Source organism: Carex rostrata, chromosome 21 (assembly GCF_964058835.1).
Source record: "Carex rostrata chromosome 21, lpCarRost1.2, whole genome shotgun sequence".
NCBI classification, from domain to species: Eukaryota; Viridiplantae; Streptophyta; class Magnoliopsida; order Poales; family Cyperaceae; genus Carex; species Carex rostrata.
Window position 1 is genome coordinate 5,650,975 of NC_135938.1, and position 18,027 is coordinate 5,669,001.

The 18,027-nt window shown below is 32.6% G+C and overlaps 1 protein-coding gene and 1 long non-coding RNA gene across 3 annotated transcripts; one reads left to right on the plus strand and one right to left on the minus strand.

Annotated features, from left to right (window-relative positions):
- Positions 1 to 628: 628 nt before the first annotated feature.
- On the minus strand, positions 629 to 3,915 carry LOC144573596 (uncharacterized). Of its 2 annotated transcripts, XM_078323381.1 has the most exons (4): positions 3,746 to 3,915; positions 2,366 to 2,878; positions 1,877 to 2,142; positions 629 to 1,753 (listed from the first exon to the last, which is right to left on the minus strand). In XM_078323381.1, the coding sequence occupies exons 2-4, from the start codon at positions 2,876 to 2,878 to the stop codon at positions 904 to 906; spliced, it is 1,629 nt and encodes a 542-aa protein (XP_078179507.1). In that variant the 5' UTR covers positions 3,746 to 3,915; the 3' UTR covers positions 629 to 903. The 2 variants fall into 2 exon arrangements, with proteins under 2 accessions (XP_078179507.1, XP_078179505.1); XM_078323379.1 differs by lacking the exon at positions 3,746 to 3,915 and having other exon boundaries at positions 2,366 to 3,612.
- Positions 3,916 to 6,779: 2,864 nt separating this feature from the next.
- Positions 6,780 to 11,153, plus strand: LOC144573420 (uncharacterized). The gene is made up of 3 exons (XR_013517962.1): positions 6,780 to 7,238; positions 9,223 to 9,332; positions 10,885 to 11,153. It is a non-coding gene; the product is annotated as an uncharacterized LOC144573420 (long non-coding RNA).
- The last annotated feature ends 6,874 nt before the right edge of the window (positions 11,154 to 18,027 follow it).

The following is an 18,027-nucleotide window of genomic DNA, read 5'->3' on the forward strand; positions in this document are numbered from 1 at the left end:
AGTTAAAAACCTTCTTGAAAAATTGTGCCATTAGCAATACAGGCACTTCATGGAGCAAAAATGATTTAACGATTAACATCAGAAAGCACAACCAATTTCTTGAAGAATTTTATCATTATCAAACCAGCCAATTCATGAATGTCATTAGCTTGTCTTCCAAATATGCTCATTCATGAGTCATGACACGATATTCTGATACCCTTAATCTTTACATGTTATTTCTTTGTCTATTTTTCTCCTATTGAAACAGGAATAATTTCTTGGTATTCTAAATTTGTCTTTCCAACACTGTTAGTTAGATAAATTAATTTCATTATTTCCCTTTTACTCTTTTAGCATGAGACATCACAAATACTGCTTGTGTTTTTATCTTTTCTCTTGGGTTCACATCAAAAGAGGAATGTTTAATTCTTAATTTTGCTCCACTAATCCAGTATTATCCCAAAAAATCTCATTGATGCAAGTAAATTGTGGTTGAAATAGCTGTTGAACTTTAGTAAAACTGCAAAAGGTTGTTCGTCTCAAGAGCAATATGTATATGTAAAGATATACAGTATTGCAAAAATTTTACAAAGTTAAAACTCAAAATAATGTTTACATAAATATTTCAATCATGGACTAGTGTATATACATGATCATTAAGTTCCATTTCCCCAATACTCAGCATACTGAATACTTTATTTCATTTGAAATATCTATCAACAAGTAGCATGCAACCAGAACATGGAAAATTTAAAACAATGAAGTTTATAGCCTTTTGATCAAAGTCAAACGAGCAAGAAAAAGAATAAAGAAACAACAAGACCCGACGAATCAGGTCAGCATTGATCACAACAAACCAAGTGACTAGCTGTTCCTTCATGGGACCCCATTGTCATGCCAGCATGCTGGTGATTTCTCACTTCAAGATACCAAGCATGTTGGCACACTGGATATGGATTTCATCCCGTTGTTCTTCTTTCGCCTTTTTGTACCAAGAAGACCCAGAGCAAGTGATTCTAATGCTTTAGTAGTAGGCGGTCTATTTCTCGTACCATGCCTTCTGCCATTGGTACCATTAAGCCCCAGAGCAAGTGTTTCCAACTCTTCCTTCTTTAACAATTCCTTTGGGTATATCATTTGGTTAGTGTCCTGACCATGAGACCAAAGAGAGCCATTTTCGTCATTGTCACAGTCTTCGGATTTCTTCAGTCGATAGCTTTTAGTGTCTTTCTTACATGCAGTGAACCGTGTTCGTTTTGGTAAAGGGGCTAAACAGTCTTTCACCTTATGTTGTGACCTTGCATTCTCTATTGCTGAATTGTTGCTCTGTGATTTGCCGGGATGATTTGAAAGGGCATTTACACCATTCGTGGTGTTATCAAATGGCAAGCATCTAACTGCACCAAGTTTGAATGGCCCTTCCCCTTGAACTATACTGGTGTCTATAATAGTGAAGTTAATTGGATCCGAGTTGAGACCCGGTAACTTGGGACTAAGGTAGAGTTGGTTTTTATTTTTATTTTCAGCTCTATTTTCATTAGGATTAAGTGGGCCTTCTTCATCAAGAAGGATCAATTCCGGGTTGGTTGCCACTTTGGATAATAAATCTGTAACTGAATTGAAATAGTGAACTCCTAGAATGAGACTTTCTCCAGTGAAATTGTCAATTCCCGGTACGAGAAATAGCAAAGTATGATCTGTGGGCTTGTGAGAGCTCCAGCCTCTGACGAGTAAGCGAGGCCAGACTGCCTCCCAAAACATATCATTTGACCTGTTTGTATCAGAACAAAATATAATGTAAGAGAGAAAAAGAAACATAAAGTCTGGTACGTGATTGATATTAATGTGCTGGGGGTACTGGCACAGGGCTGAAATATTTGTTTTTTCCAATTACCTAGACTTGCCAAGCCTAAATTTGCCGGTTAAGAACTGCATTATCTCCTCAGAGGAGAGAGCTGACCATCCCTTCCCTACAGGCATCTCCAAATGGTTACGGGTTTGGTTTCTAATGCTGGTCGGGTTGGATCTGATGCGGGTCAGATCACGCTTCCTGTTGCCGATGTCAATAGCTTGCGCAAGGGAGTGGGCTCCAGTAGCGTATTTTAATGTGAAGATGAAATCCTCAAATGAAGATTCTCCCTGATCATATGTCTTAATAATCTGACAAAAACAATAGAAAATGTTACATATAACTGCTAAATGACATTTAGTAAACTCTAAGTGCACTATAAATAATGTGAAAAATATACCAATACAAATCAATAATTAACACAAAGTTAAGTATCTCAATAAAATAATCCCAAAGAGATGAGATTTTGATTAAATTTCAAGTTGAAGGGCTGCTGTACAGGAACTGAATCTAAGTTTCTCTACATTAAATTACCTCTTGCAATTGACCATGAGATCCAGTGGGTACCGATTCCATGAGGCGTGATAATATCTCGTGCTGACGCCAGCCACAAAAAATGCGGGTCCCAACCACACAACGCTTGGCCTTAAATTTTCTATGCTCATCTGACTTGTAGAATTCCCCATAATAGTAACACAACACGTCCCCCATTTTCTTCCCCTCCAAAAATCTCCTGACCAGATTCAGCCTCTTCCCAAAAATATAGATCCCTGCAAGAAATATCTCCTTCTCTGATTCAGTCCATGTGGAGGCCCGCATCCCAGGCAACAGTTTGCATTCTTCTTCACTGGAAGCTGGGTCCCACATGAAAACTGGGACTTCTATTGCCATTCCTGCTGGGTAATTGGGGATGTTGCGGCTCATCAGATCTGGTAACTCGGCCTGGTATTCCTCTCCAACCCGGGGTGACATCAGTGGTTCACCGTAGATTCCATTCAGATAGGAAATATTCAAGTCCTCATGGGTTTCCGCCTTAAGAGACTTCATCTGATGAAAAGAATTTATACAAAGAGGTTGGCACTTATGAGTTGAATCATAATTAAGATGACTGCATGGGTGCATTGTTCGGTTCAGTAGGAGAGAAAATGTAAATAAACTCTTACTGTTAATTCCTTAGTTTAATTTCCATTTCTGATTCAAAAAATGAAGTGTTGTGGATAACAGATGTCTCAATTTGGTACTCATGGGTAACCAATTCATATTATATAACTGAAGACCTAAAAGTCAAAATCCAAACTATAGAATTCAACAAACAAAATCGAACTTTTGTAATTACATGAGAGCTCACAAAATTTATCATATTTTCTTCTTGATTCCCAAAAATTATGCTTGATAAATCTCCCGATTCTAACAAACGAACCCCTCGAAAATCAGAGGCTCTAAAACCATATCAATATTTGCAAATTGTAATAAAGGAGGTGTAGAAATGAAATCACTCATGTTGTAAGACTAAGAAAATACATGCTAATTCCTGTTATAAGCATAGTTCTAATTGTTCACTAAAACCAACTACATCCAATCAAAACATGCCACATAGGTCAGATTCAGTCAATAAATAAATAAAATTGCCTTTCTACTTTTAGACTTAATGAATTACAATCTACATGCAAAGTCAAGATGTACATAGTAAACATCGGATCCTGTTATGGTCAAATGGAGATTAGCATGGATTCCCCAATTCCCACCAAAAGAACGCACCTTTCACACAAAATTTTCTTGATTAATCAATTATAAGCATCACATGGACTTATATATAAACAAACTTTGTATCTAAACGTGCATGAATAAAAGAAATAAAATGAGGAAGGCGAAGATTATCAATGGGGGATTATATATATATGGAAGTTTTATTACCTCGAGTCACGAACAAAGGTGAAGAATTCTTGGATTGGAGAAACAAACAGTAAAAGAAACGTAGGTTTATTTATATAATTGAAGAATCGGATGTAACAAAAAAAAAATGGGAAGTGAAAGGGAAACAGTATAGAAAAGAAATTCAAGTTTTTGGTGGTGAGAAGTAAATAGGAGGAATGAAAAAACGAAGGAAGCTGTACATAAAACACCAATGTGGCGATCTTTAACAAAATCCAGATTTGACGGGTCGTATTAGAGGTTTAATTAAGATCCATTAAAATTCGGACCTTAATTCGCTGCATATTGGGTCGATCGCTCAGCTCACGTTATAAGCCCACGAGGGCAGGGGTGTAAACGGATCGGATATTATCCGATTTTGTCCAAATCTGAATCAGGAAAATTACTTCAATTATTTGATCCGTATCCCTGTATCCGAATCAAAAAAATTATAGTGAATAAAGATGCAGTTAGATTTTTAACTATCTTTATCCGACCGTTTGTATCTCTAAACCACAACAAATGTATTCTATGTTCTTAAATTGATTTATTAAATTACATATTCATACTAATATTTATTAAACTGCATAAACATATATTTTTTGATGAATAATATAACACTATGATATGATTAGTGGCTAATATTTTGATTATATGACATATGTTTTGGGCTGTGGCTAATTTGCTGCCGGCAGCATTTCTGCCGACGGTGCTGCCACTGTTTTTTCTATTTTTTGATGTTCAAACGACAAATCTAAACCGTTAGATGTTTAATCTATATTATAATCTACTTGGAGACCAAATTTTACATTTTTTGGAATTTTTTTACTATATATTAAGCTGGTTTGAAAACCGCTGATTTCAATGCTGCAGAAATTTGCTGAAATCAGCGGTTTTCAAACCAGCTTAATATATAGTAAAAAAATTCCAAAAAATGTAAAATTTGGTCTCCAAGTATATTATAATATAGATTAAACATCTAACGGTTTGGATTTGTTGTTTGGACATCACACGGCTAAATATAGTCCCGGCAGCACCTCTGCCGAAATGCTGCCAGCAGCAATTTAGACAGACCCTATGTTTTGTTATCAACAAACTTATTATGAAAATATTAGATCTAATATTCGTATCCGTCCGATATCTGATCCGTATCCATAGCATTTAATATCCGATCCGTATCTGAGACTATATGTATCTATATCCATATTCGTATCCATATCCACATACGTATTTTATACAAGTTAAAAAAATTATTAAAATCACAGATAAACGTGTGCATAAAAATGTTTTCATCAAGTTATCAATTAAAAATACAGATTTCGTATTATTATCTTAAAGTTAATAAATAAATATAAATTTATATATGATATATTTTTATTGGTAGAAACAAATATATATTTTTTATTATGATGATGAGATTAATTTACAATATTCTATATACATTTATTTATTTAGTCACATTGACAAAAGCTATAAGAAAAAAAATGTAAACATTTAGCTTACTAATGTAATTTGTCATGATTTTTTTTCACATGAAACTTTCCATTGATAAAATCAATTCAATATTATCACATGAAACTTTTCTGTGATAAAAGAACTTACATGATATTTGCGTTTATTTTTTTATCACCGTTTTTTACTATTCATCTTAATAAGTCTATTATTCTGCTGGTCTATTTAATGATTTAAAATGCATTATGCCACTTGATATAACTCTCTTGTCACCTCAGATGTTTACAGGGGCCATACTGGAAAATGGAAGAAGAAGTGAAGCTTTCTCACTGCTTGATTTACAATGAGTTCAGAAATTTTCTGCAGCTTAAAATATGGCTGAATCATAGCTATACTAGTTTTTGTGATTTTGTTAATGATGAAGGACCTTTCTGTTTAATCTTGTTTTTACCTTAGAACTTTTTATGTCAGTAGTGTATAATGGCTATATGCCTATATGGAGCCATCTGTTTTACTTGTTAAATATATGTGATGTATATAAGTAGAAACTTTGTAAAAACATTCTCAAAAACTGGTACCAGATGTTTGGTACCAGTTTTCTGTAACATGATTTCAGTTAATGAAATCGCTGGGTGCTCCCGACTATTTATAAAAAAAATGTTAATAAGTCTACTATTTAATTTCATACTATCCAGATTGATCATATTGTGGCATCTAAATCCATCCTTCAAAGAAAAAGAAAAAATAAAGCAAGGGGCTTCACCCCTTTCTTATCTTCCACAAAAAAACACACACACACACACACAAAAAATCCATCCCCTTTTTCTTTTGTAGCATCACTGTATTATCTCAATTTATTAATTTTATATTTTTTTTCTTAGCATGAGACGGGAATGATAATTGTTATATTCCGAAATTCTAAAACATAATTAAATTACTAAATCGATCATTTGGCTTAAATAAAAATTTTAATTAACTTAACGATCGTTCAGAAATTTTCTGACTGACTAAAACGAATCTAAAATTTCGAAATATAAATAATGTATGAAATTATGTATATTAAAATTTAGAGATTTAAAAATAAAATAAAATATAGCACAAGGAATAAAATTATAATTATTCCGTAAATTAGAAACTTAGAAAAATCCGCTACAATTTCTTTGAATTTTTAGAAAAGAAGAAATTGATTTAATTAGATTCGTGTGAATAAATAAGTAATTGAATTCCAAATAAAAGTATAATTATACGAAAATATTCGTACAAATAAAATATAGATTTTATAAAACCCGTTCATTTAGAACTTTTAGATAATTAATTGAATATACATAATATATAAAAGGAAATCAAATTATTCGAATCTTAAATTGAGAAATAAATATACGAATTTTATGTGCGAATATAGTTACAAAAATTTACGAACTTTCGATTTGAATTTATGAAAGAAACAAAACTTAAACCAATTAAATGAAACTATATTGAAGTTTGGAATTATTTGGACCATTGGATTCTATCCAGCACGACTCTTAAAGCAACCCCATTATTAAAACCCATTTTCTCTCTTTCTCCTCTCCCTCCCTGTCTGTGCGTGAACCCCACGCCAAACCCCCTCTTCTCTTCCTCTTTTTCCCCTCTGTCCGTGAGAACCACCCCACAGCCCTCTCCTTCTCTCTTTCCGCCATCTCCCTCCCCTCTCCTCTCTTCGGCCACTGAGGCGACACAGCCACAAAACCCCGCCCCATTCTCTCCTCTCCCTCTGTCCGTGGAGCCCCCACCAGCCCCCTGCCTCCCTTTTGCCTCCCGTGAAACCCTAAACCGTGCCCTTCCTCGCTGACCTGCGGCTTCACCACGAAAACCTCCATCTCTTCTCTCTCGTTTTGAGTCTTGTTGGATGTTACCACTCAAGCAGTATGGGGCAGCAGGACGTACGATCATGGATCTCGAGGCGAGGCTAGAAGCAAGGTGGAGAAGGCAACAACCGACTATGACTACCGACCTTCGCCACGACGTGAGTCGGAAGCACGAATCGAATCTGAAATTTCATTCGGTAATGTTCTAAATTACTTAGTTGCTTCTTTTAAATGTGAAATTTTATGTTTTTCGTATGCGGGTTAGGAAATGATCTTCATGACAACCTTTCTTTGTTTTAATGTTTGTACCGTGTGCCTCTATTGATATAAATTGTAACCGGTACCAGTTTGGTACCAGTATTTTATGATTCTGGTACTGTTAGGGGCTGTTTTGTAAGCTTCCAGCTTTCTGCAGCATTCTAGAGTAATTCTGCAACGTTCCAGGGTCTGTTATGTAAATTTTCAGTATTTTGACAGCTCTGGGTCAATTCTGGTAAATGACAGGGTTTGTAGTGTAAAATTTCGGATCTGACAGGGTTCAGGGACTGAACTGTGACAGAAAAATTAATTTGTTTAGAAAACAGTCCCTGACTAGGGACCTCTTTGTGACAGGATGTAAAAAGTTGTATGATAAGCCTTTTCCAATGAGAATTTCATAGAAATACTAGTTGCAAAATGTATAAAACTTAAGTAATGTTTTCAAACATAAATTTGAATAAAAGAAAGAATAGTTTTGAAGTTTATTTGATAAATTGTGAGCACGGATAATTATTTAGAAACGATAATACAAGTGATCAAGTATTGATAAATAACTATATACTTAAGTAACTCAAATTGTAAACAAAATAAAAATGAAAGTAACAGTTGTATTATTTAGCGTGTAATTATCGCTAAACTAATATAATTAATACACCTAATCTATTATAAAAATAGACAAAAGGAAATGGGATTGTTCGCTGATTTGGACCGAAACAAATAAGAATTTTTAATTTTAATTGAATTGGGCTTTTGATTACTAATTGGATAAGTAATATGAAATTGGATATTTTCTTGTAGATCTATAAAACTTTTAAGTGAAATTTTCTTGAATAGTCCGGAACTAGATTTGAAAATTTTAATTATGAAATTCAAACATGTTTCCTTTTTCTTGAAAAATGATTCGGTGACTAGCTAAGTAATTAGTAGTTTGTTAATACCTAGATGAATATTTTTTTTTCTCTTCTATGAAATTATATTAAATCACCTATATATATTTTGTATGTAAAGATGTATTAATTATAAATGTCTAATATATATATTAACAATTTATTTAAGACCACAATTATTATATGATACATGTAACATATATATCTATGGTAATCGTATCCAAAATTTGCATGATATAAAATAACAAATTAGAAAAATATACGGAATCTTAGATGTAGATAACTAAGTCATATACTAGTATAGTGTAAAGAGAAATAGGAACTTTAAGTAACTATATTATTTTAGATTATTTTAAAGTGTATGAACCTGAACCAAGGTACTTAAATAAATTCAAAATTTCATACTAATCAGTAGACAATAAATAAGAAAACACTCAACCCGTAGTTATATAAAAGTTGTGTTATAAAGTTTAATTCAAGACATAAAACGGTAGGTGATAATATAAACGTAAGATTAAATTATGTACATTAATAACTACTTTAGAATACATGTGTATAAGTTCAACTAAATACTATTTTCATTATAACACCATGTGGTACATGAATATTATTTAGCATGTAATTTAGTGACATATAAGTATGTAATTTTATAAGAATAGATTAATTAAGTAGAACCCGTTTAAATTATCGAAACTCATGATAAGTATTTTTGCGAAGAATTCAATGTTAGAATTTTTACAAGCAATATATCTTCCAATTAAATTGTTAGAAATATAAACCATTTTAGGATTAAATTAGATTAATTTAGATCAAAGTGAATGATCAATATATGACGAAACTATAAAATTAGATTAATGTTAAGCGATGGCATGAGACTAAATAACTAGTATTTGATTAACCGGTTCAGTCAGACTGACTGAATCGGTAATTTTTATAAAATTGAAATAATCGAGAATTTAACTTACGCATTAATTGGGACGAGGGTTAGAATAAATTTAGCGTAGAATTTTAATTAGTTTAAATTACGTGATCACAGATCAGTGAACTCCGTACGAGTCCGACCCGTGGGCCGATCCGACTGACCCGCAGATCGGAGCATACGCGGAGCACGCTGATTTTTAGCGACAGAGACTCCAGCCCCCTCAGGTGTGGGATATCTGAATTATTCTTTTCGTGGGCGTACTCTTACCAGTCGATCCATCTGACCTGACATTCGCATTTTATTTTTAAGTAGTTGCATTAAAACTTTAGAGCATGTTTATCCTTTCTGCACTGTAGGTAGAATTGCATAAACCCTGAAAAACTCGAATTTACTGTATTTTAAGAGTAGAGTAATTAAAATATATTATATATATATCTTATTAGAATATTAGGTTATTAGCTGTCTTCTTCTCGTAGAAGACTATATTATTATTTTACATGCATACGCATGCATTGGTGAGAGCTGAGCAGAGCCGAGTGACTTCGTTCCGTCTTGGTGTCACTTGGCATGGGACGGCCCGACAGCCACTGAGCTGAGGGTCACTTGATCCTTGGATGGCTTTAGGATTTATATTATATGTATAAACTTGATTATGTATTCTTTTCGATTCATTTTACCATTGCGTGCGGGCCGGACTCGAGCCCTGAGGCACGGACGATTCGGGATTTATTCCTTCCCTACATTAGGAGCTACTTTGCCTAGAACGGGATTCCAAGCCGGGTAGTGTTGGGTAGAATCTTGTACGGGATTCCAGCACCGGTTTGGGTAGAATCCAAAACGGGATTCCAAGCCGGGTAGTGTTGGGTAGAATCTTGTGCGAGGTTCCAGCACCGGTTTGGGTAGAATCCATGTGTGGTGTCCTATTGGTCTGGCCGGACGGTAGAGTTCTCTTCTGCTCATGAGGAAAGAGATTAACTTTTTACGACTTGCATTGTATGATTTCTCCTATTGGATATGTTTGGGTGATGAATCGTAGGTGAGATGACACACCGGATTTTGGTAAAGATATAACCATCGGCTAGTGTGCAGTTCTTGTGGGCAATGCGCGATGTCATTAGGCAACGTGTATCATTGTTCCCTGATCACAGTCCTTGGATTATATTATTCAGATTATTTTGGTAAAGGTATAACCATCGGCTAGTGTGCAGTTCTTGTGGGCAATGCGCGATGTCATTAGGCAACGTGTATCATTGTTCCCTGATCACAGTCCTTGGATTATATTATTCAGATTCTTTTGGTAAAGGTATAACCATCGGCTAGTGTGCAGTTCTTGTGGAGCAATGCTCGATGTCACTAGGCAACGTGTATCATTGCACTCTGATCACAGTCCTTGGATTATATTATTCGATTCTTTTGATCCTATTGGCACGGCACGGGGTGATTTACTTTATCCATATTATTATTATTATTATTGTATTTGGACACACAGTGCAATGAGTACTGGATTTCGATTTGATTTATATCCGATATTACACCTTGATTTTATTTTGGGTTATTTCGCATGTTGGCATAATAGAATAATTGCATCATGACATCATTCAAAAGTATTATAAGTTATATTAGATATTAATATAGGTTCACACATGTGCATATTTTTAATTGTATTCATTTTATAAAATAAAAGTGCTTTGGCCGTAGAGGATCCCTGAGGGGATAATTCTGGGTCACATACTGGGCGATTCGTCGCTCACCCACAAGTTGTTTCGTGGGTTTTAGGTACAGGTTCTGGCGGTCCGCAGCAGGAAATGTCAGGAGCTGTCCCCGAGGGCCACATCACTTGACCTAGTTAGGGTTAGGCTTTTGATTAGGTTTACGAGTCCCGTATTTTCTGTGTTATATATACGGGTTCGATAGATCATGTATCCCCTTCTATAGATGGTGTTATTTGGATCCGAGATGGATCGAATTATATGTTATGTATGTGTATGTTTATTTATTTGCTATGTGACTGATGCTTGATATTTATATTATGTTGCTTCCGCTGCTGTTTGATTTATTATTTGTGATTAGCCTTGCGTGCTTAATGATTAATTAAGCACGAGGCGAGGGTGATCACATCTTAAACCAGAATTCCTGGTTTGGGGTGTGACAATAATAAAACAGTATTTCCTTCTTTCTTTGCCCTGGATATGTATGCTATGATAGAGATCTTTTATAAACTTAATTCTCAAATCACTCTGAGCTATAGAGTAGTTGGAAATTTACTTTATATTATTTACTCTTTAGATATTATCATGTATAATATTATTGTTATTTTATATAAGACAAGAGAAGAGATTTAAGAAAACAACTTATTATTATAATCTTATTTTTTTTTGTTTACAAGTGTCCTTATTTATAGTTACAAAGCAACAACTAGCCATTGCACTACTCTCTATTACTATTAATTACAAGGCTCTATTTTCTACAATACATTATTTTCTATTATATTAAATAAACTAGTTGTTATAATTTGAGTTTTATTTTATTTTTTAACACTCCTACTCAAGCTAGGAATGTATATATCATACAATCCTAGATTGCTTGTAGTTTTCTCAAATGGATTCGGATCCAAGCCTTCGGTGAAGATATTCACGAGTTGATCTCTACTTTTTACATATTACCGTTTGATCATGATTAGATGGATGATCCAAAATATTTTTGGTCCATTCCAGAATTTGCCAATAGTGGTTTAAAACTATTAGTTTTGGATGGAATCGCATCTGCTTTCATAGTGTGCCTGTACAGTCCGCTGCTGAATTTTTTGAACGGTTCGATTGCTTTTTTACGGGCCGCATCATGCTTATGTGGAGGTTTTCTTGTTGACTTTTAGCAATGCCTGCTTGTCAGTTGTCACTCCCTCGATGACAGACGACGTCCAACTACAGCGGATGTGAATTTTGCTTCGGATGACTCCTCCACTGCATATTGGACCTGTTTCAGCACGATGTCCTTTCAACGTATCATTTCACTTGGCACAGAAAATCTAAACAAAAATGTTCATCTTCACCACTCACGAGAGATCAACACTGAATGCTAGATTAATAGGAAGTCGTAAATTTTTTAGAGACTGATTAATGTTCCATATAGTGTAGTGCCTATCATTTCCTCTATTATTGACAGTGGGCCCCACACATTAGTATGGGCTGTAGAACAGTGTAGTGGCATGAGGAAGGGGACACAAGCAAGAAAGGAGCTTCGTACCAGCATTTTGCAGCCCTTTCCGCGGATACTGGTAAGGAAAAAAGGCTGTCAGGAGAGACAAGGAATATTACAAACAGACCCCTGATCTATTCGGATTTTGATAAAAATAGAAGGGGCGGGACTCAAGGCTTTCAAATAACCTGTTAGATGGAGGGCTACGATTTACTATTTAATTTCATTTTTCACCGCAAGTAGGATTTAGTAGTTTTCCTTTTTATGTTATTTCTTCTTTAAGCTGTAAACATTCTATTTCTATTAATACAAAACCTACGGGTCAATTTCCTCGAAAAAAAGAAAAGAGAATAGGTGATAGGAGTACCTGGAGGCAAAACAAGAGGCACTCGATATTTTTCTTATAAAATTTATGACCAGTTGCAAGATAATTGCCTAAAATCTGAACCGGACAATCGTTTTTAATTTTATTTTATGACATGCATGCCTCCAAATGATAATTTTATTTAAAATCATAAGGGTTAATTTTTTTTTTTTTTCGAACAGCGAATTGGGCTCTAATATTTTGTATTTTCACCGTTAATAAAATTCGAGATAATTAATAAATAGGATATAAAGAACATATCAAGGCTCAAGCGCCATAAATCCATATGAAACACCGTCCACTATTTCTCTTTGAATTTTGTAGTGGGTAAAAATTGAGACGAATTTAAGACGTGTTTTGGAAATAAAACATTGACCTTTTCTCTAGTACAGTCCGGGATTAAAAGCTCTCCAAATCTATATTGAAATATTAAAATTTCAAGTCATTTGAGATTTATTGTAGACTATGCAGAATCGTATGAATTGCTTTCTTTTAGAATTATGTTTTTAAGTTAAATCAGATGTTATGTACGAATATATCAAATATATAAAAAGTCTATTATTGCCTTATTGGTCTTTTTCTTCTTTTTCCTCATGTTTTAAATTTTCAACGTAATATTGTTATATCAGGGATAGGACTGAACGGAAATTTTTATTAATAAGAAATTAATTAATTAAATATCAATAATGGAGAACGAATCTGAGTTTTTTCGAGATATAGGGAAAACGTGATAGTTTTTAGACGTTATAGACTATCACGGTTCAAAACAGTGCCAGTTCCCGGCCAAATACCATTTCATACCAAAACAGAGTCTGTTCCTGGCAGAAACAGAGATCAAAACAGGCTGTTCCTGGCCGTGATGGCCTATAATGTTCGGAGGACGTTATAAACTATCACGTTTTCCCTATATCTCGAAAAAAAACTCAAATCCGTTCTCCATTATCAATATTTATTTAAATAATTTCCTATTAATAAAATTTTCGGTAGGACTGAAGCGGCGTCCTTTTTAGCAGGGAGACAATCCCTGAAAAGAGAAACAAAGCTGAAATGGTCCAAAAGTGACAAATTGGTGTAGTGGCCAGTGGGCTGACAGTTTAATAACCGAATTCTTCGACTGATTTTGAGAACTGGATCTCCGCTACTTGATCCGTCGTTTGGGTTTAATATCCTTATTTTCGCTTTATTCAATAAAACAGTAATAACTTTCAAAAATAATGATCGTATTGAGTAGTTTAATTTAACTGTTTAGACTTATGATTATTTATTCGGTTTCATCCTACTTATTAATTCAAGAACAAAAAAAAAAAAATCAATTTAGTTTCCGATGATTTGATTTTTTTTTTTTTTCTAAAAATTAAAATATTGATTATCCTCAACGTTTTGCACTGTAGCCAACTCAAATTTATATTATCGAATAAATGACAAGCTCAAGCTAGATTCAAATTAAACGGGAATAACTTGATAATTCATTTTCTTTTATTTTTCTTTCTCCTTTTTCTTATTTACTTTTAAATAAACTTTATAAAAATTGACACTTCTGATGTCCAGATTAATGAGAGAGGAGATGACACTTAACATGTGTACAGATTATGCAAGATGATAATCTAATACAATTTGTAGTAGCCATTTCGTCGTTAATGAGTGTTTCTTGAAATTTAGTACTTAAGTTGGTATTGTATTATCTTTATTACTTCTATGTTTTGGTGACTTCTGCATTTTTGAAATGAAACAGTTAGGCCCTGTTCGGAAGCTTAGGATTTGATGGGGAATGTAACATTTACACATTTGTGTTTCCAGTGCTGTTCGGCAGTGAAGGAATTTTCCAATTTAATTCCAATTTAATTCCCACCCGCTTTACTTTTTCTCTTGAAAAAGCACTGTTCTAATGGGATAAATCAAATTGAGTTGGAGATCATTTTTTTTTTCCCAAATGGATCAGCTGCTATGAAGTTTGAAGATCAATAATTTTTTGTTGTATCTTAACTTGATTAAACTAATTTATCATAATTATTAATATCAAACTTGATTTAACTAATAGTTGAAAATTTTAAATGCTGCTAGACTTGTCCGTGGTACATAAAGAAAATAAAATATATATTTTATCATTTGTCATGTTTGTGATTAAACTAATAGTTTAAAATTATTAATATAAGAATTGAAACATAAGATTAAAAATAAGCATAAATACAAGACACTCTAAGAAACATTTAATGCATTTTAAAAGAACAATTGGTTACAAAATTTTAATTTAAGAAATAATTATTAACAAAAAATTTATTATGTTATTATTTAATCATTTTATTTAATTATATTAATAATTATTAATAAGTTTAATTGTATTGGTATCAAATATTTAAGAAACAAAAATAAGATTTCTTGTAATTATTCCCACAATAACCGAATAGTTACAAGAAAATGATATTTAATAAAATATTTATATATATATATATATATAATTTAAAAATTATTAATATCTTATTTTTTATTTGTTTATTAATATTTTTTAAATTTATTTGTACCCGTCTTCTTATATTCTTATTTTATTTAATTATAAAAATATTTATATTTTATAAAATAATAAGTAATAAGTAGTGTTATGTTAATTTTTAATCTATATTATTTAATTACATTATTAATAATGTTATTAACAAAAATAATTGTAAAATATCAAACATTTTAGAAATAACATAAGACTTCCCACAATTAATTTCATGGTACAACCGAACACCCATTTTAACACATTCCCATAATTAATCCTGTGCGTTCCCGCACTCATGGGTTCCCGCTTTTTCAAAAATGGATTCCCATCCTCATCAAATCTCATCCTATATAATTCCTTGACATCCGAACAGGCCCTTAGTATCTTTTGTATACTTTTGTAACTTTTACTGTATGCTTTCTGTTTACGTTATTATGCTTGTTTGTGTTTAATGGTGGAGAACTATCATTAAGCATTAAGCGGTGGAGACTTGAGTGCAACTTTATATTTCTCCTTTATACCACTACATTGTCATTACTTTACTAGTACAAGATATGAAATGTTGATTTTATTCAGTATAATCACTTGATTTTAGTCCGATTTTTATTAATGTCCTCAATTAAAAAAATAACAAATATGCCCTCAATTTTCTGGAAATTTGAAAAATGCTCTAATTGCCTTATTGTGGAGTGGTCCTCTTCACAAGTGGACCGCCACACAATGGGACATTTTTTGTTTTTTTAAATATCTTAAAATGAAAACAATAAACTAAATTTTTTGATAAAATACTAAACTAAATCTCATCAATTATTTTTAAATAGCATATCTTAGATTTGAATACCAAGAGCACTAAACTAAATTTCAAAATGAAAATATTTGAACTAAAAAAGATAAAAATATAACAAAAAAACTCTAAATTTAATACTTTATACACTTAATAAACAATGGCTAAGAAAAAATATCACATATTATTAGTTACATGAATAATTCTAACTAAAAAAATAACAAAAAAAAGCCCTAGATTGGAGACTTCATATATTTACATGAACAATGTCTAAGAAAAAGTATGGTAAAAGACAACAAAAAAAATCAAAAATTACAAATGAAAAACTTAATCGGAAACTTCAACTCAAGTTTTGAGGCTTTTCCCCTTGTTTTTTTTTTTTTGCAATTCTGAATTTCGAAAAATGACATAGCTATTACCAACACATGCATCTTCTTGCAAGCTTTTCAAAAATGGCCATTTGTTGAAATCAGACACCCGAGCGCCGTTTTATGACCATTTGAAGTTTTGTCGTCATTTCTTGTCTTCTCGGTGAAAATATCGTCTCTCTTACCTTATCCCTTGCCCTAGCTTTGCTTGCCTATTTACAAGAGATATCTTAGACAAATACATGCACAACCTACATCTGCTTTAGAAATGAGAGAAATGACTTACAAAAAATAGATAAAGATGCATTATAACAGGAAGGGACATATCAATGGCACAGGAAAATATTATATTTCTTTTATCATACACGGATCATATATTAAAACCATGTATAATTGTTGGAGCATTCATATACATCCTTCTGAAAAGAAGGATATTCCTCATTCTTTTAATTGAACCAATACAATATTTATGTTTTGTTATGTTATTTAGTCAGGATTTTATATTATCAATTTGATATTAATCATTAAAAAAATGGGAGAATTTCATATATACCATCCAAATTTCTATAATTACATATTTACCATCTAAAAATCTAATAACTCATGTATTTATTCAATTAATCAAAAGAAGAGATTAATTAAGTTTAAGATTATATAAAATATAATTAATAAGTTATTTAGTCTCTTCTCCTTCTCTGCCCCTTCCTCTTTTGCGCATAGATTTCCCTCCCTTCTTTTTTGACATAACTTTTCATTTTTGCTTAAACTCTCCCCTCATTTCGTCTCTCCCATTTAAACATGGAGAGAAGGGGTAGCAGACTCGTATATAAGGATTTCAACTCCAGCTTAATCGTCTAAAACAAAGTAATCTCTCTAACTTTTTCAACAAAATAACTCATATTGAATTCGACGCTGATATCGCAACCCGCTATCAAAGTAACAACTAAGTTTGAGAATCTGTCTTTTTATTATTGGTTCAGTTTGGAATATTTTTTCTTAATCTTTTATATTGAGTATAAAGGAGAACTGTTCTAAGGAAAGAAAGAGAGGGTACTAAATTAATCCTTGATTAATTATAGTTTTAAGAAAATAAAACATAATTAATATGAGTTTTGGGTATATTTGATATATACTAAAGTTATATTGGGTAAATTTGTGAGTTATTTGATTTTTAGATGGTAAATATGTAATTACAAAAATTTGAATGGTAGATATGTAATTTCACAGTTTTTAAGTGGTATAAATGAAATTCTCCTAAAAAAATTTGATGAACAATTTCACCACTATTACTCATCAATTTAAACAAAAAATGAGAACTGCCCCACTGTGGGAACCACCCCACAGTGGGGTGGTTGGAGCAGTTTTTAAAACAAAAAAATAACTGAGGGCATTTTTGTTATTTTTTTTAATAGAGAGTATTATAAAAAAAAAATCGCGATTTTAGTCATCATTTTCTTTTTTGTTCTTTTCTTATTCTTTTGTCAATTGGTTCTCTGATTTGTAATTAGATAATAATCAAACTAAATGTCAGTTGTACCCAAAAAGGGCAATTCTGCTGAGCTTGGACTTGGAAAAGGCAACATTTTTATTTCTTACCATATTTGTCTCTGCTGATTTGTTCAATGTACTCAAATTTTAATAGCTTACCATATAACCATATTTGTCTATGCTTTTGTTCTGATGACCTGTGACTTACGAAAATATAGTTTTGGGATGTCGAACGCATAAA